The sequence below is a fragment of the Engystomops pustulosus genome, chromosome 5, assembly GCF_040894005.1.
Source record: "Engystomops pustulosus chromosome 5, aEngPut4.maternal, whole genome shotgun sequence".
NCBI classification, from domain to species: domain Eukaryota; kingdom Metazoa; phylum Chordata; class Amphibia; order Anura; family Leptodactylidae; genus Engystomops; species Engystomops pustulosus.
This window is the reverse complement of record NC_092415.1, coordinates 45,419,641-45,440,350: the sequence shown is the minus strand read 5'-3', so window position 1 is coordinate 45,440,350 and position 20,710 is coordinate 45,419,641. Positions and strand designations below refer to the sequence as shown.

Genomic DNA, 20,710 nt, shown 5'->3' with positions numbered 1-20,710 from the left:
CATTGGGCCAAACATAGCAGGTGCAGGAATTCATAGCAATTGAAGCAGCACTGGCCTGAATCCTTAGATTCAGAAACAGAGCCCACAAAAGTGGAAACAATTGGGGTCATTTACTAAGGGCCCGAATTGCTTTTTTTTCTCCATTGGGTTTCCCTAAAATTACCGATTTGCGCCGAATTGCCCCGGGTTTTTGGCGCATGCGATCGGATTGTGGCGCATCGACGATGTTTTCCGACGGAATTTGGCGGCAGTGGCCGTCGGAAAACCGCTGTATTTTTTTTTAAAAATGTGTCGCTCGACACGCACTTACCTGCACCCAGCACAGCTTGGTGAACTCCAGTGAACTCCGACGGACTTCAGCGCAGCAACGACACCTGGTGGACATCGAGTATACTACCTTAGTGAATCGCCGGAGGACCAGAATCAGCGTCAGAGAACCCACCGCTGGATCGCGAATAGACCGGGTAGGTGAATCTGCCCCAATGTCTTAAACAGCAAAATACAAGTGATATAATGTATAATATAGATATAGTGGTACTCCTCATGTATACACATATGGCAGCTTAGCTTGAAAAGTCATCAAAAAGTTGGAATAAAAACTAAGTGTTTGAAGTAGTAATTCACCTTTAAGGAACCTTTCTATACACTTTCGGGGCAGTAAACAATCCATAGGTCTGTATGTTCCGGGAACGGCCCTAACCAATAGGTGCCATGGGTGAACTAGTTTCCCTAGAAAAAGGGACAGGTTCCCTTTAAGAGCATTTGATCACAGTTTGGATAATAATAATAATCCTTTATCGATATAGCGCACACAGATCATGCAGCGCTGCGCAGTTTGCCAAATCGATGACATTCATATCATTATTTGAAGGACAACATAGAGGAAATGAGACATGAAAGAATTTTCTAAGATATGCCAAAGACTTACCCAGAGGACCCACATCATTACCTAACCTTAGACTGTACAGGCAAAGCAGTAAAATATCAGCTTCTTGCTGAAATAACGTACCTGAGCTTTCCCGTATCTCGCTCTTGGACTCTGGGGATATTTAGTCACCAGAAGTTCAAAAGCTTTTAAAGCTTCTTCCACTTTTCCCTGTGAATCATAAGAAAGGGAATAATTACTGCCAATATTAACTTAAAGCACCAAGGAAAACAAGTCATATACTCCCCTACAACACTCATAAAGCTCGAAAGCAAGAAGAAAGATGGGGTGGGGGAGGGCAAGGAGCTGTGCTCTGAGTGACTGCCGCACAGCTGGATATTTCTGATAAACCTCCTTCATTGAAAGCTGTGAAGGAGCAGGTAACAATAAGTTACTCCATAAATCAAATCTAAATCCATCATAATAAACCAGGGGCACTTACTCATAGATCCAGGCCCTGTGACTGTGGTCATCTTCCTATATTTGTTATTTTTCTAAAATCTATTTTTAAAAGTATGCTAATGAGCCCGTAAGAGCACATGGGTGTTTTACCAGAGCACTCCATGCTTTAGGTTCATAGGCTGTTACACTATCTCACCCTGACCCCTGCTCACTCAGAACTTACCCCTCCCTCGGCCTGCTGTAATCTCACACAGTGAACACCAACCATTTGATTTCATGCATAATGAAGCAAACATACATTGATCATGCTGTAGCTAAACTGATGCAGGATCATCAAAAACATTTATAAAATTCAGAACCTTGGAAAAGCTGGGTCAGGCTGGCTGACATAAACACATTACACACAGAAGCTTGTAATTACAAATGGAGGTTAGTCAAGCAAGACTAATCAACCTGAGCTGGATCACTCATACACAGCAGCTGGAGGATGGTGCAGCAATTGATTATTCTGTCTGGCAGGGAGAAGAGTGATTGCATCATCCTCTCCTGCAGAGAAAAACTCACATGCTAGGAGAAGCACGGAAGCAAGCGCTGAAGGAGCCATCATAATGTTATATCTGTTTTATAAGTAAAAAACGGTTAACTCAGGGATTAACCAAGATACGATCCTGCATCAGTGTAGCTACAGCATTCTGAAGGTATGTTTGCTTCATAAATTATCAAATTTTCTTTAAATCACCATGTTGGAATTTTGCGATAAATAAGTGCGTTTTGGTTGTAGTTGGTGCACTCGTTCGCCATCACTGCTATACGCCATATCAGGTAATGAAAATGCAAGGAAACTCCTATGCCCTCATCTAGTGATAGATGGATACATAAAGCAGAGCAGTGGATATGCAGATGTACATGGGAGGGAGCACCATAGAAATGAGAAAAGCAATAACTATGACAAGATCCCTCGCTCCTGGCGCTGTTAATAACCGGCACAGCTGTTGCTTGGAGAATAACACATTCAGCAGATAGAGGGCAGCTAAATTCAGCCCGGAGCAAAGGCATCCATGACAGGCAAAACTAATGCAGCTTTATGTTCATTTATGTCGGCTGCTTATGACCGGGAGATATGGTCAAATAGGATTACACTGTGTATAACCCAAAGAGATCGCATAATCCAGGATCCCAGAAGAGGGAGGCAGTAGATGTGCCTCTGTTTACCCCCTGGTGTTACAGCGCTATTCTGTAATAAATCAGCCTCCCGGATATATATTTAGCATCCACGATACCCGCCAACATTTCATGCATGTTACAAGCGCCCCTCACCCTTCTGCAGGAATGACATGGCTAATGCCTACAAAGCAGTGTAATGTCTGTGCTCATTGTGACATTGTGTGCTCATTGTGACTACTGCAGTCTCTGATATCCCGAGTCCCACACCGATTGAGGAATTGTTATACAGATGTGTCCTGTTTCATTGTGGAGGTCCATCCTAGATTTGTATTGCATTGTAAGCACTTTTGCCCTTGGTAAACATTCCCTTTAAGGATTATAAAACATTAGATGATTATGCTCTTGGCAGCTGCTCTGAAGACTAGTCAGTAGAGGAGACTTGGTATCTGGACCAATAGAGACCGCACACTATCTAAGTAGTGGTGCTCATTGTGGGATTCTCAACCCCATCCAAAGGTCGGGATGACCTGTTACTTAAATTCTCACTTTATCTTTATACTATGGTGAAGGCTATACTATGTGAAATACTCACTGAAAAATAAAGAAAGAATGAAAGAATACATAACATGTGTACCGTTTTCTCACTTGTCAGTAGAGGAGAGTGGCCCTAATTCGTGGCCCCCATATTTATCATCGGGAAATTTTAGAGACTTGCCTTTTTCCGTAGCTTTTCCGCTGCATCAAGTTCGGCCTTTATTGTTTTATCAAACTTGTTTAACAGCTTGGGCTTCTTTTTCTTTGCTGTAAATATATAATATATAAACACAATCTACATGTATCATTTCAGAATCAGCATACAATATGACGTTATATTGGAAATGTACACACAAATTTTGTTATTCAAACCGGACCATCTTAGTAACAATGTCGCAACAATGTAGTAACAATGTTATAGTCATAGTTTTACATTGTAATGATTTACCGTATTTTTCGGAGTATAAGGCGCACCATCAATAAATGCCTGCTAGAACGTCTTGGTTCATATATAAGGTGCACCGGATTATAAGGATGAATGACCAGCAGGTGGAAGACCTGTGCACAGTTCAAGGCAGCTGTTGTCTAAGTACAATTCTTATATAAGGAGCACTGGATTATAAGGCGCACCTTTGATTTCTGAGAAAATCAAAGAATTTTTTGTGCGACTTATTGTTCGAAAAGTACGGTAATAGGTTGTCATTAAGAACATTCACTTTAACAATTTTGTAGACCTCCCAGTCTGTTTTGTAGTAAATGGGCCAGTGTGGAAATCGGGCTGAGAGTTCATGAGCGAAACATTTGCATTGCTATGGTCACTTTGGTTACCCCAGGTCCTGGAGGGGTCAATAGAATACTGTATGCCCTAGCTGGATTTGTACTTTAACATATGATGTATTATATATACTGGTACTCTACTTTCACAGACGAAGACTACAATCTATCCAAATTGCGTAAATCACAGCGCAGATTATAGATAACTGTATAATGACTATGATAAAGTATATTGCTCCTTTGTGCTTCTTTTCCCTTTGCCTTCATTACTGTTTTGAGCAATTTTTCTAAATTTTTGTCTGAAGTTTACCCTGCTGTACTTACACTGACAGATGATGGATAAGTAGAAGTTGCTAAAGTTTCTAATGTCTTAACTTCTTAAAGACAGCAACTGGACATTGTTATCTACTTACAGAGCTGAATTATCGAGTTAAATTTTCTCTAGGTGTGCAAAGAATTAACATATAGTCTCCTGCCCTTATCTATCTGCTGTGCATGGACCTTAGAAGGCTTTCAGATACAGTGCTCACTGCAGGAGAAGAAAGAAGCAGAAAAATAAATATAGGAGCTAAAATGATCTCTGGGAAAAAAAAGTAAATGTCTGGAAAGCTATTAAAGTGACCTGCACATTTTGGTTTCTACTTGTGGGGTCATTGGAGAGCTAGTAGAATCCCTTTAATATGGGGGGAGGTGAAGACTTGCATGTCCTAAGCACAGATGCAAAATGTCACAGCCACTACCAGGACAAAGAGGAAACATTAGGATTGCTGGTTCCTATTGTAATGCTTAACTGCTTAATTACCATTTTGTCTAATTAAGGCAATTGAAAAGAACTACTAAAGAATAAAGTAATGCTCATTTTAATCTGACTTATTATCTGAGGCCTAATTAGAAAATGTGTGCAAAAGCTAATAATTTTATATAATTAAATATTGATTTTCCTTCAGCAATTGATTAAATAAGCACATGTTAATTTCCTGATTACTAGTAATTCAACATTTATCTAGAATTATGTAAATAGCTCATTAGTGATGTGTAATTAAGTGTTTAGCTGTTGAAGGCTGGGGTGGTAATAACCTCATCTTGCACATAACGCCTTACAGGGAAATATAGAGCTCCAGACAATGGTCCCAGCCATTCATGAGGCATAAGGCACATATAGGACAGTATGGCACATGAGTTGTACAAGAAGTCAACAAGGGGTATTCTCATCTGGGCAGTCACATTCAGTTTCATTAATTTGCCATATATAAACATTTCTTCAATTAGATGTTATTAAAGAAATGTTCCTGTGTGAAGATAATTTCTCATAAATGTAGTCGTATGGTCCCTTAGAAACAAGATAGCTTCCTTGGATACGACCACCTCTTCTGGAGAGGTTACACAAAGAAACAAAAGGTTATTGTATATGAAATGTCCTGGAGTTACTACATGTCGCACAGCCGTCCTGTGGTAATGAATGCTGAATCCTGGTGGTCCGGCAGGACTCTACAGCGCAAGTCTGGGCACCGCTGCCAGAGTGTAACCTGGTCTTATCCGAGGAAGCCATCTCGTTTCTAAGGGACAACATGACTACATTTATGAGAAACTATCTTCACACGGGAACATTTTTTTAATTAACATCCAATTGAAGAAATGTTTAAATATGGCAAATGAATTTAATTAAATGTAAATGCCCTTTAAAACAATGGTGATATTCTAGAAATGGTCACAACTCTGGAGCTGAATCTAGTAGAAAAAAACCTGTGGCTGGATACAGTTACTCTTTTCATCACCAATGGAGAGATTACCAAGTTACCCTAATGTAAAGGGGGTTCCAGCACACGAAGGGGTTAACTGCCACACAAACACTTTTCTCATATGTCATAAAAACTCATGTAAAAACTTTTATCAGCCTTTTCTATGTTGACAAGAAGCTTCTCTTTGACAAAGCAGGAAATGCTCCCGCTCCCTTCTGTATTCGGGGACAGTCTCCATTCAGCACTCACACCGCTCCTGATACAATGTCTATGAATATTTTTAACTTTTTAATAACGTGTCTTACAAGTTTAACTCAGAACACCTTGTATCATAGTGATGTGCACAAGCTCAGCTGTAATTAGAGGAAGGAATATTTTAGCCTAAGGTTCTGAAAGGGAACCGGTCACCTACTTTTACCACACTAAACTAGCAACAACCTCAGGTAGGGTATGTTCTTTCTTTTTGTGTGTAATCTCACCTGTAAAAATAAAAAAATCACCCCCAAAATCATGTGACAATGAGAAGGAAACGTCGTTTGCAAGAGAATCAGTCTCAGAGGCATAAGGGGGAGAGGCACTTTAGAAATCTATATCTTAGGTTCTATAGAAGATTAAAGAGGGGTTTGCCCACGAAAGAAATATCTCAAATTTCAATCCCCTAGTGATGTTTACACAATAAAGATAATTTTTAACCCTTTACTTTACATTTTTACTCAGTTTTATTGCTGTTTTAGCTCCTATCAGTTATGGTCAGTGTAAGATTACGGGGTGGGGGGCTCTCTAAGAGGACACTTCATGAACCTTTTAGTTCTGTGAGCTGAAGGTGTGATTAGATTATCAGGGTACAAGGTTTATATACACTTTAATTTACCTTCTGAACATTGAACTAGTAACTGACACATACAAAGAGAGATGAGACAGATGTTGACAGAGATGAGATGATGAGATGCTTAAGATGCATATGACACATAATCAGGTCTGGCGCTAGCACTGGGTTTACCTGGGTAAGTGCCAGATTTATTATAGGGGTTGTATGGAGGTTGGAAAACATGGGCCCCACAGTCTTATTAATCCATCACAGAATATGCAGAGTCCTGTGTCACATCTTGACCACACTGCAGGGATGGGATTCCTTGCATCCTATCCATCTATGAAGCAAGAAACATATTGATCTATGATGCTTTCCCCACTAAACAGAAGCTCAGATATTATAACTGTTTACAGTATCTGGGCTGCTGTTTAACAGGGAAGCGGGGATTCCTTGCATCAAAGATCAATATGATGCAAGGACTATGCATGTGTGGTGAAGCCCTAAATGAGTAAATGTGCCCAAAAATGTGGATCTGGTTCCAGCTCTGCAGCTTTTGTAAAAAAAGATAGTTAGGCCAACCATAATTCCTGCAATGTGATGTACTCAAGCTATGACATATGGGTAAAGCAAAGATCTATGTGATGTTATGTTAACACAAAATCCTTACAATCCTCTTGAATTTGAGTAACGCAGCAAACAATGCAGTTACCAAGGACCAGAAAACTAGAATACTGGGGCCACCTACTGGACACTTTAAGATATAACGATGATCCTGGGCCTCATCTCTACATGTCATAAGAACAGATAAGGGGGCACATATACTTACCCGTCCGGAGGAGTTCCCTAAAGTGCATTGACCGACGATCATGCACTCTGCGGTGATTCAGTAAGATTGTGCGCCCGATATCCTGCATGTGTTGCTTCCCCGCTCAGATCCGCCGGAGTTCGCCGTCTTCTTCCAGATGTATGTAAGTGCATTGCTTGCGACACAATTTTAATCTTAAATTCCGCACTCAGTCCGAATCAGTCAGACTTCTGACAGCCAGCCCCCGATTTCTGTCGCATGAAAGCCGGCGCTGCTGCGCCAAAATCCGAACGCATGTGACATAATCCCCTTCTAAATACCTGTCCTAGCGGCGCAAATCCCAAATACCATGAACAGTCAGTCGGAAATACGATCCGCAGACCCTTAGTAAATAAGCCCCAAGATCTTTGGCACAGCATCAAAAGACAACATAATGCAGGACTGGAGTGTGTTAATGAGTCGCAAAAGCTCACCAGTTCCATGTAGACTCAAACAACTCATTGAGCAGTTGTTCCAAGTTTGATTGTTATTCCCAATTCACAGGATAGGGCATAATCTGATCAGTGGGGATCTGACTGATGAGACTCTTGTTCTTGTTCTCACTGGAGTGGCTGGTTGAGTTTGCAATACTATGATAGGCACAGCGCTCAGGTATCTCCAGCACTCCCAATCACTGTCTATGAGAGTGATGAAGATAGTTGAGTGTTGTGTGCTCGGCAATTTCTGACACTTTTATAGTATTGAATGGAGCGGCAGGGTGAAGGCTCCCCATGTTGCTCCGAAAAATTAGATAGACTGGGTAACCCCTCTTGTGATTGGAGGGGGTCTCAGCAGTCAGGACCCCATCATCCAGTGGAACAATTGTAAAAACAATCATACTTGTTCCAACCCCTTAAAGTAAGGGTAGGTGATGGACTTTATAGAGGTTACTCTCACTACAATAGACTATTGTATTATACTCCACAGTTTTTGGCAGTGTTGCCTTGGTATCAGCTTCCACCCCCTTCCCGTCCCCCCCCCCCCCATTTTACCAAGGTTTGCTCAGTTTAGAAGATACTGCAGAACTTTAGTCACCTACATCATCTCAGACAATGAGCTTATGTCATCCCTTGGTACAATGCGGGACTTACCCCCGTTAGTGCTGTATTGCGGTGGCGACAAATGCCAAGAAATGCCACATCAACATCCACTTGTACAAGGTCACCACAAACTAATTTAATAACCCTGGTGACCAAACTTCTTAAAATATGCAAATGTGGGGAAAGTTTGAATGGACCCCACCATCAGAGGACTGTATTTCTACTGGTGAGAACCAGTGTTTAGCTGGATGAACTGATGCTGATGAAGTCAATTATACCCCCGATATGCCTCCTCTTGTGTATAGGTGGCACAACCAGTTGTATGTGATGTGGATATTAATGGATGATTTATGGCAGCGGTCACATGCCCCTTGATTCTTGATTTACTAAGAACAGCAGAGTTTCCCTGTGTATAGTGCAGGGGGCGCCAGATTCAGGATTTCTGGCTCATGTTCTTTATGAATGTGGGGCCCCCTGCACTGCCCCGGCAGAGTGCACCACTTTTTTTTTTGGTGCACCTCTAACATGGGCTGTGCAACACACTTCTGTTGGACTTTGCATGATAAATGTGGCACAAGGTCCAACTGAGCACCAGAACACCCCCTATAGTGCAGAGATTTGTATCACATGAAGAATACAGGCAGTCCCCGGGTTACATACAAGATAGGGTCTGGAGGTTTGTTCTTAAGTTGAATTTGTATGTAAGTCGAAACTGTATATTTTATAATGGAAGTTCTAGACAATTTTTTTTCTTTTGCCCCAGTGACAATTGGAGTTTCAAAATTTTTGGCGTAATTGGACCAAGAATTATCAATAAAGCTTCATTACAGGCATCTTACAGCTGATCATTGCAGTCTGGGACTATAGTAAAGCATCCAGAGAGCTTCACCAGAGGTCACAGTGGGCAGAGGGGTCCGTCTGTAACTATGGGTTGTCTGTAAGTCGGGTGTCCTTAAGTAGGGGACCGCCTGTAGTGCAGTTGGAACACGAAAGTGTCCAGTGCACCACAAATGTGTCTTGGACACTTCTTAAATACATGTACAAGCAGTTGGCACTAGAAAGAATGTGCAAAGTCTGGTGCAAGGACCTTAGTAAACATGGACCAAATTGTGTGACAACAGCATTAGAAACCAGGGGGAAAATGCAGAATTCTGTACAATACAAACTGACAAAATGCTCCACATGTAAGATAAGACATAATTCATGTACATATCCAGAAATAAATCTGTGTGAAGCACAACCTATGATTATGTGTTATTTGTCATTTCTCACATACGTGAACATTAGCGGCAAAAACAGATCCATTATTCATGAAGAAATAGTTCTACCTTTCTCCTTTTACTCTAGTGATGATAATTCATATCCGGAGAACAAAAAAAAAAATAAGGAGATTATAAAAAGGCACGGCTCAGGGTGCAGACCACATCTCCATCATAAGGCTAAGCAATCTTCTGGACCTAGCCACAAGGACTAAGGCTACACCACAGATGGGTTGTGTGTAATCCGGGTTTGAGGAACACTTATGTGCCAAAGGCAGAAAACAGGCACACGTAGGACCTGCGCCATGATTTGCGGCTCAGGCAATTGGCTCATACACGGGACATGTAATCCACCACCATGTGTATGATCCCATAGACCAGTGATGGCTAACCTATGGCACTGGTGCCAGAGGTGGCACTCAAAGCCCTTTCTATGGGCACTCAGGCCATCACCAGAGATGACTCTAGGTATCTTCCTGCAGTCCCAGACAGCCCAGGACTTGCTGTGCACAGAGCTATTTTAAAGTGACAGCTGTACCTGGGACTATTTTCTGCTTTATTGGTGTCCTCAGGGTGCTGGTATCAATGAAAACTGTGACAGAGAAGGGAGTATAAATCACAAATTAAGTTTCTGTGTTGGTACTTTGCGATAAATAAGCGGGTCTTTGTTGTAGTTTGGGCACTCGGCCTCTAAAAGGTTTGCCATCACTGCCATAGACGGTCAGCCAGGGCCGGATTATTGGTTGGGTGATTGGGGCAGTCACATGGCTGTAAAAAACGCCCAATATATGTACGGGTACGGCTCCCCAGCTGCCGATACAGAGAACTAGGCGGTAGCCAGAATACTGGTATCTAAGGCAGAGGAAGGGAACAATATATTGCCTGCTCTGCCACAGACCGCGGAGCACAAAGGATGTCAGCGTCCTGGCGCAGTAATGTAACACACTGACACCTGCACCAGAAGACTGACTGAAGAGAAGAGAACACCGGTGGAGCGGGAGAAGTACAGTTTTATTATCGCATTACTTTACAGGTGGCTGTATGTATATAAAATTTATTACTGCGAGGGAGCTTTATATATACACCTACCATAAAATGTAGCATAACTTGTCTTACCAGCAGCTATTATTTGAGGCCCGGATTAATCTGACACATCAGTATATGAAAGACGTCCTACTGAATAGCCAACTAAAAATGCTAATCTAATAGCGCACTGAAAATGGTTGTTCCATCATTCCATTTGGAGAATTTATTTTCCTTAGTGCTTTCTGCATGGTTGCTTGATATCGGAGCTCCGGTTGATGTGATGTGATGATATAAGATAGAAATTAAAAGGTAGTCTACCACATCTCCAGTATTGTAATTTGTGGTCAGCACAATTTCAAAATTACCTTCATTTCTGAGGAAATATAATTTTAAGCCGTATAGTAATGAGGTACTTGGGTGTTTTCTTGGCACCCGGATGACTGCTATTCCTGCTTGGAGTACTACCCCGTCAGATAAGCAGGCGATTGTCTTGTGAGAAGCATGGTGCAACACTGGAAATTGATTTAGGCAGCATTAGCAATCAATCGTGGATCTTCATATAGGTGGTATGAGCGGGCGCCCGGGGCCTTCGGCTTCCCAGGGGCCCATGCCTGCCCATATCTGTTGGGTTTAAAAAAAAAAAAAAAAAAAACCCTCTATACTCACCTTTAACTTCTTCTCCCGTCCCTGCGGTTGTCTTCTCCTCTTCCAGCCGGTGTGCACTATAACTAATCGGGGTCATGTGACGTCACGGTGTTGCGTGCCACAAGGGCAAGAAGAGGAGAAGACAGAGCCGCGGGGTAAAGAAGCGAGAGGAGAGGTTTTTTTTTTTTTTTTTTCCAAGGGGGCTCAATGTAGACATTTCTGTAAATGGAGGGGCCCTGCAGTGGACATTTCATTTACGGGGGCACAATCCAATAACAGAACTGGTAGTGGCATCTAAGGATGGAACAGTGGTATTCAGCATTCCCACTACCTGAGGTTATTGCAGTTCCAGGTTTGCTGCAAGGTATCTATACATACATGTAAGGCTATCAAGAAATATCGATATGCATGGAGCAGTAAGGGGGCTCTGTGGAATGTCATATCATAGAGAACTGGTAAATTCTCCTAAGATTATAGCAAAACTTTTATTCTTCAGGTCTCTTGCCCAGCAGTGAAAACTTGAATTAGTACAATGGTTGCCAAAACTAATGGCACTAATAACTGGGGGAGTATTGAGGTAAAAAAGAAAAAACAATTGCCAATCCAATCAGTAGAGCAGGGCTGATGCAAAGAGTTGGCAGAGGTGGTTAAAAGTCCTCTTTAACGGGGTTTACCAAGTATCCTGTGGCCCAGGGGTAAAAAACCGGCCAGTAGGGGTTCAACTGATAAGATCCCCACCAACCACAAGTCCTATTCTCACCAACTCAATGAGGTGGCAAGTTGAGCAAGGATCATACTGCTCCATTCAATACTATGAGTTGTAATAAGTTTATGGAATATATTACGACAATCAGAAACATTGTGAGGACACCTATCAGCTGGAATAACAACACAGAACATAGCATGTCACAAATAATCTCCTTAGCCACTTTTTAACCATATACAACATATTTCATATGTTTTATATACCGTATATACTTGAGTATAAGCCGACCAAAGTATAAGCCGAGGCCCCTAATTTTACCACAAAAACCTGGTAAAACCTATATTTTTTTACTCGAGTATAAGCAGAGTTTTGGTTTTCAGCACGTTTTTTTTGTGCTGAAAAACTAGGCTTACACTCGAGTATATATGGTTATTTTTGTAATTTAATCTCATACCTATGACTCATAGTATTCAAATTAGCTACTATGGGTCCAATCGGCGGAACTTTTCCTGCAGAGATCCAGTGTATCCATGAGGTGGCGCTCCAGGCACTCCCCTCTCCTCCTGTGTCTCTACTCCCCATCCATTTTGAGTTCCCTTACTGCTGCACCTGTGTCCTGGTTTGATTACAAAGAATCTCCAATGAAAATTATGTCATAGGAGAATAGGAGACGCTTTGTACCATATACAACTAATTTACATCTCACTTCAAAGTTTATTTTCTGGTTGATGCCACCACACTGGGCCATGAAAGAAAACATTGTCTGGAATTTGTTTATCTAGTTCCCATACTGGAAGTGGTTTATAAGGTCAATTTCTGCTTAGGTTCCTTTTAAATATGGTTGGGGGGGGGGGGGTGTTTCTGGTATACAAACCATGAAATAATTGCAATTACTAGCAAACCGTCAAGAAATACTATATCCCCCTTTTACGTCACCTCTGCGCCAAGCCAGCGTGCAGGATCGCGAAGGCGGGTGCGGCTGGGGACCGGATGAAAGTTCACAGGCTGTAGAGAAATTCTACGCTGGCTCCACCGCCCCACCGAAAACACCAGGAGGCCAGAGACTCTGCCTGCATAAGCGCCAGTGTGCGATGAATGTCCCCCATTTTTGCCAATATGCCTCAAGACTGGCAGCGTCTCATATAGACTGCAAGTAGACAAAATCATTTTCTTGTAACAGTAGCCAGTCTTCAAAGAAATAATACATCACTTTCCAATGACGACACACAGATCCGTTTACTCTTCTGTATTTTTATTTCAGACAAAAATACGAAAGAGGATTACTGTACATTATCTTGAAAATCCTATAAACCTCATCAAGGTTGGCACACTTTCAGAAAACACCAAGCTTTTACACAAATCAGTATGGGATAAACAAGCTCCAAGTAAAATCATCTCACAGCATAATACGTTCCTAACATGAGCAGCAACCTATGTTTATTATCACATACAAACATGACATCTTATTTCACGCAATCATTTGTCAGGTAAAAGGATTAGCTATATAACGCATTAGACAAGAACGTAAACCCCAGATTTATACTTTTTCCTTTTATCGAAGACATAAAAATAAGCAACTGCAAGCCGTCATCTTTGATCCCTCTCATAAAATATGGCTCTGGTAAAAACACATTAGTAAATTACAAAATAAAAGTAATTTTCTTCTACATTGTTGTAAAAATCACATCTTTGGAAGATTATTGCTCGTTCTCTCTACCCCGGAGTGTTACATGAATGGAAGTGAAGGTATACCCTCGGTGTAAGTACGACCAACGGCCATGTATTACGGGATTAGGGATTACCATGGACATAATTGTGTGCTTCTATTTTAGGTAAGTAATCTATTAGTGGTAAATGACCCTTAAAACCAAACAATAAAATAGGAGCAAAATTTGACATTGTCAATTACATACAATACACACAGCCAACGCCGAGGTCTAGAAAAAGAAGTGGCCAACTGACTTGTACTGGGGAAGCTTTATAATATGGCTTTTCACGAGTCCAAAAACCTTAACCCAATAAACCTTAACCCTCAAACCAAAGTACTTGAAAAGAGGTTCTAAGATAAGAGGTAAGTGGAAACCAATATCCTCTAAATTATTAAAAAAAAGTTCTTGTGCTTTCTGCGACAAAATTTAGTTCAAGTTTTAGTTTGTACATAAACCACCTTTCATTTTTTTTTTAAGATTTCATGTCCCTCTACTCCTGGAAGAACACGACCGAGCCACGTTGACAGGACACACCAGTGTACACACATGTATAGCTTATGTTGTGGAACAAAAAAAAAACCTCTTGCCAATGTGCAGACATCCAAAGCCCTAACACAAGGCAATGAGAGAGGCCACTTTTCACATTAGCGAGGAGAACCTATGAGGCATCATCCCCTTTGAATGTCTACACTGTACGGTCAATATTGGCTCCATGTCAGAACATACTACTAACACCATGTATGTGTCCTGAACCCCTGAGTACTGTCCAGCCCCGAGGAAGAGATCAGTAGAAAAATACTATAAAGTCTGAGAAGTTGCTATAACATTAATAAAATATCAGAAGCAGTGATTGTCTAGGCATAGTATATAAGTTGATCCCTAAAAGGTGCAATCATTCGCTACTCAATTGCCAGTATGAGAAAGTAGAACAGAACATGGGTCGAGTCATAAACCCCCATGTTGTAGTGTATTATAACCTAAATGTCATTGTAGTACACAAACACCAACCTAGAAAGTGTGTTAGTCAAACGCAAGAACAAAAAGAGACCACCATCTCTTCCTACACTAAATATAAGAACTATGAGCTTCGCTTTGTTAGTCTTCCAAATAAGAGTCATTTAGTCATTATAAATTACACAAGCTCACATAAGGCTCACACAAATCCTACAAAAGGTCTAGGTATGTACGCACAACATAAGTTATATATTAAAATCTAAAAAAAATACAGACCCACTGCTTCTACCTCATAAATAGATTATTAACAAAAAAACTGCTCGTTGAGAAGGGTAGGTACAAACAGATGCAACATCAAAAACAGAAAAACACAAGGAAAACCCACACAGATCTTGGCTAGATTAAAACGGAAGTCTAAAAAAAAAATTACCTAAAGCTTTAAAAAGATAGTCAGACATAAAAAGTGTACCCTAAAAAAAAAAAAAACAACAAAAAACTAGAATTAGAGTCTAATGTGATAGTGTTCTCTCCCAGAGACTCAGGAACTGCCGCTTTGCAATAAACTTCATGGGTTCCATTAAACCCTCTGTTCCCTTGAGGAGTATTTGGTTAGGGCTGGTCCTCTTGATGTAGGGGCGGGCTTTTTGAACTTCTTAAGTATCTGTAAAAATAAGGGGAGATCTAAATTAAGGACCAACCAAATACATGTAAAATAATGATTTTGCCACATCAGAACACGTTAAAAAAAAATAAATTAAAAAATCATAAACAGGACTGATGCCATTTTACGTGTAAACTTTGGGAGAGCGGGCAGTGAAGTCTTGTGTTGGGTATTGCTATCCTATTTGTGGTGTGCATTTAGGGTTAGGGGGAAAAAAAGGCAAAAACTACATTGGCAATATATTGTACTATACAATTTTGAAGCTAAAAATCCAACCTTATATGAAAGCTTAAAACCCAATTTCTAAACCTGGGCTTCCATTGTCTAGTTAACCAAAAATAAAATTTGTAACCACATTACTATGACCAAAGAATTTAAATATACTTGGTTTTAGATCATAGCAGTAACATAAAAACCTTACATATACACTAGAGGAGATGTTCTAAACATGGTCGAAACCTTCCGTTGAAGGAACTAGGTGTTACCTCTGCTGAAGGTACATAATAAATTAACAGAGTCCACACAAGCTCAGTTGTGTTGTAATAACTGTGTCAACGTATCCTTCCGCCCAGAACTACAGGCTATAGTAACGCCTGATTGACAGAGTTCGCATAGAGATGAGCGGACTTTCTGTTTGGGTGTGCCCCACGCGACATGGATATATTGCTGGATTGGCGAACAAACAGCTGATCCAGGAAATTGACATCCATGGCCAACTAGCCATTGCTATGATCGGTCAGCAGAATCAATGCTGCGAATCTGATATATGCTAGGGCACACAGGATGCAACCGAAGGGAAAGTTCAGGTCTGCTCATCTCTACATATGACCCCTCTCTGCCCACTGTAACCTCTGGGGATGGTCTCTAGCTGCAGTATTCCGGTCAGTAAATTACCACTATCCAATCAGTGGTCACAGGGGGCCCTCAGTGATGACACTTGTTTCACGCCACCGATTGTCAATTGGTCCCCTGATAGCTGACACACCAAAATGGGAGTATTGCTGAACCAATCGGAGCTGAAACAAGAAGCCGGTGCAGGAAAAGTATATTGTATTTTTTTTCTTGCGCTAGTGTTCGAGCTCTTGCATGCAAACTTGTGCAGCCTGCGTATACAGGACAGGCTATGTGGTGCTCCGATCCTACGGGCTGCACATAAAGCACTGGACGGGAGTCCCTGCATTATATAGAAAAGTCTTGCAAGAATGTCCCGTCTACCAGTCGAACCAGAACTCTATTAACTATTACATTGCCAGTGCGGCTGTTTGGCCGGCAGATAGGATGTCCTTGCATTAAGTTTCTATATAATGAAGGGACTCCAATCCACTTCACTGTGTGCAGACCGTCGGATCGGGCCACACAAGGGCTGCGCATGTAGCATGAGCATTTAGTAAAAAGAAGCAAAACTTTGAAAATGCATCCATATTGTAGGATTGCAGCTTATGCTCTGAAGGCAAGTCCTCACCCTGCTTTTCTGCATTGAGCTACTCAAAAGCTTCTTTGTTGTGAGTGACTTCTAGCAGAGGTCTTTGACTACCGATAATGACAAGTATCTCTCCAGGGACTTCCCTCCTGACCATATTTGATAATGATCATAAAGATTTAGTAAATGCTTGTTATTTTCTGGGGGGCTTCACAGTCCCTGGGACCACCGGTTACTAAACCCACTGCCTGATCAAGGGATCATCATGATCCCTTCCTGTATTGTATTACAGAACAGACAACTCTCAGCTATCCCGGCTATACATTGTGCTCACACTCATTATTTATTTCGGCACATGATTGTCACTTGGTTTTATCCAGCCATACATTGCTCAAGCTTGTGGTCGCCACGTCTGCTGCAGCTTACACAGAGAACGCTTAATACTTCCTCAGCGTAACCACATTAAAATCCCCGGGGACAGGAAGCTGTGCCAAATTAAGTTTCCTTGGGGACAGAAAACATTAATTTGCTATCCTTTGGGCAAGCACCAGTCTCATTATCCATGAGAACACAACACAGCAACAAGAATTTCACTGTAGTATCCAAGGCCGTCCGGAGACGCCGGATTATTCCCTGTGCCGACAACAGCAGCAGATTTGTTTTGGTTTCCTGACTATAAAAGGCTTCAATTGATTTTTTTTTGGATGACGTCAGTTTTGCCAAAACTTTTTTAACTGATCCATGTGCACATCAAACACATTTTAAGGTGGAACTCCTGGATTTATGGTTTTTTATAAATGTACATTACAACACAGCTGGAATCATAACACAACCTTGAGTTGTCCCAAGTGATGTATTATGGGTCCTCTGTTTTCACACGTAGGACTACTATTTCAAATTACAGAGAGGACTCCCAAAAAGTGCTCTAGGCTCCTGGTCAAGGCGAAGCTTTCTAAAGCAGGGCAGCAAGCAGAGGTCTTGAAAACCACTAGGAATTGATGCAGAAAGTATATTGGAAAATTGCTTTTCATTACACAATTCATATCAATTATTTGATTGAAAGTGGACAACCCCTTTAATAGAATACACAGAAATTTGCATGACAAAGCATTGAATAGCAGGCTAGAAGAAACCATGACCATACCATACACGAAAAATCGTTAACGCAATTTAAACAAGAGTGACTTTTGTAAACATAATTCTAAGCCTCAGACACATCCCTTATAGTATATGTCCAATAAAGTTAGTACAACATATTTCCACATTGGATAACTGTGCAGGGCCAGCAAAACAACCAGCGGGCAGTACAGCCGCATGGGTATAAAATCAAACTACTTATTATTTCCTGCTCTATAAACATGCTTCTTGCAGACAGGGCACTATGTACAATCTGCTCAGCTCCTCCTGCTGTACAAGATGCTGACTGCAGATAGGACACCATGTTCAAAATGCTAAGCTATGTGCTATACAAGCTTAGCAGTTTGTATATAGCATCCTATCTGCAGTCAGCATGTTATATAGCAGGAGGTGCTTAGCAGTTTGTATATAGCATCCTATTATAACATGCTGACTGCAGATAGAATGCTATGTACAAACAGTTAAGCTCCTCCTGCTATATAACATGCTGACTGCAGATAGGATGCTATGTACAAACAGCTAAGCTCATCCTGCTATATAACATGCTGACTGCAGATAGGATGCTATGTACAAACAGCTAAGCTCCTCCTGCTATATAACATGCTGACTGCAGATAGGATGCTATGTACAAACAGCTAAGCTCCTCCTGCTATATAACATGCTGACTGCAGATAGAATGCTATGTACAAACAGCTAAGCTCCTCCTGCTATATAACATGCTGACTGCAGATAGAATGCTATGTACAAACAGCTAAGCTCCTCCTGCTATATAACATGCTGACTGCAGATAGAATGCTATGTACAAACAGCTAAGCTCCTCCTGCTATATAACATGCTGACTGCAGATAGAATGCTATGTACAAACAGCTAAGCTCCTCCTGCTATATAACATGCTGACTGCAGATAGAATGCTATGTACAAACAGCTAAGCTCCTCCTGCTATATAACATGCTGACTGCAGATAGGATGCTATGTACAAACCGCTAAGCTCCTCTTGCTCTACAACATGCTGCCTCCAGAAAGGACACTGGGGGTGTCCTTGGCTTGTACTGCATCTTAAAAACCTTGAGAAAGTCACAACTCCTGGAACCCACCACTTACGCCACCTGTACAAGTGGGGGGCATAGAGCATGAAGTTGGCAGTGCCGCGCCTGCGCAGGTCTTCGCTCCATTCCATGCCAGAACTGATCAGGTCAGTTATTGCTTCTGAACCAATAACTAGAGTCATGATCTCAGGTTCCAATATATAGTTAACTTGCAATATAGTAGAATTATGAAATGTCTTTGCATCTATTCTTCATGTCAGAAAGTCAAAACATCTGCCGCTAATAATGGAAGAAAACTTAGGCCTCATGCACACGACCGTATGGTCTTTTCTGTTCTGTATATACGGCTGTATTCTGGCCGTAAATACGGGATGTATTGCACTGTATCTGAACCATATCCGTATAAAATACAGTGGGCTAGCAGATGATAGATGGCTGACTATATCTCGGCTCGCAGAATTCACCTCCGACTGGTTTTGGATACTGCACAGCCGTATGCAGCACGTATTTAGCCCATATTTTATACATTCCCATTGACTTCTAAGTGCCGTACGAAACGGAAATACGGTGGAAAATAGGACATGCTCTATATTTTTATATGGCTGACTTACGGTACGGTGGACAATACGGCCATATACATGGATGGCGTATTGCCCATTGGAATGCATGGGGCCATATTCCGGCTGTATATACAGCTGTTTTTATACGGTTGTGTGCTTAGGGCCTTGAACAGGTAGTCTACGAAAATAACTCTCATATGCCAAGGATTGGAGATAAGTTACAGATCCTGATGACTGCTGGGACCCCAAAGGGTGAGAGAATGGAGACTCTGAATGGAACATCAATGTTTGTGTGTGTGCAATGTGCCTGGAGCTCCATTCACTTCTCTGCATGATCTTGTGTAGCTCCACTGAAGTGAATGGAGCAATGATCACTGGCACATCATTGGCAGGGGGTCCCCTGTTCTACTGAAACCTGCAGGGAGTTCTTTAAATAAGGGATGAGTTAGCATCATAGGAAAAACGCATTGACTCCGAGATGAGCAGGGCAGACAGTCGTGCATGTTCGTTCTGCTCCATTCATCTCTACCGTACCACTGAAACTCCCAACGATCATCAAGTTAGTGGACTTGTTTTGTGGAAAAACTCCTTAAAAGGAGTTAGCAACTTTACCTCATGTTTTTTGTAATCTGTGTCTTAGTGTGGGGGCAGGATATTAGGTAATTTACCAATATGCATCTATTAATAGTTCTGCTCCGCTTTCTTGATATGTAAAGTGAAGCCTCCTGTCTTTTACCTCATTAGCTAGATATTCCTGCCCATAAAATGACCGCAGATGGAGGGTCATGTGATCACTGTCTGTCCATGAACAATCCCCCTGCCGGGACTTTGACCTCATATTCACAAATACTATAGCCAGGTCCTGGCAGAGCGATTGTTCATGGACAGATAGAGATCACATGACCCTAGATCTGCGGCCATTTTATGGAAAAAAATGTCTGGTTGATGAGGTAAAATACTGGAAGCTTCACTTTACATATCAAGAAAGTGGAGCAGAACTTTTCATGGATGTATGTAACCTAATATCCTGTTCCCCACACATTACAAAAACATAAGGTAAATTGGCCAACCCCTTTAAGTAAGCAAATGAGTGCTCCAAATCTATGACGTTTAGATTTGAAATTATTATTCCGCTACAATAATAAAACATCCCCTTAATTTGTGCTTTACGTACATTGCAACATACTATTGGTTTAAAACGTTAAGTCGGTAGCAGAACTTCAAGCTACAGGAATAAGTCGCTAAAACTCTATTTACCTGTATGATCTCCTTGCTGACCCTCTGATGTCTCTATATCTTGTTCTGCAAGAAACAAAGAATTCAATTTTCTATGAAAAACCATTGTAATAAAATG

General features: G+C 41.4%; 1 protein-coding gene across 4 annotated transcripts in view; it reads right to left on the bottom strand.

Moving 5' to 3' along the window:
* Positions 1-20,710, bottom strand: part of ASPH (aspartate beta-hydroxylase) — a 103,854-nt gene that overhangs the window by 23,200 nt on the left and 59,944 nt on the right. For all 4 annotated transcript variants that reach the window (XR_011855698.1, XM_072151834.1, XM_072151837.1 and 1 more), the window contains 3 exons: positions 20,614-20,658; positions 3,207-3,292; positions 1,010-1,096 (listed from right to left, as the gene is read on the bottom strand). Coding sequence is in view for 3 of the 4 variants with exons in the window: in XM_072151834.1 (XP_072007935.1) it covers positions 1,010-1,096; positions 3,207-3,292; positions 20,614-20,658 (218 nt within the window). In the remaining variant the exon portion in view is untranslated. The remainder of the gene's footprint in view (positions 1-1,009; positions 1,097-3,206; positions 3,293-20,613; positions 20,659-20,710) is intronic.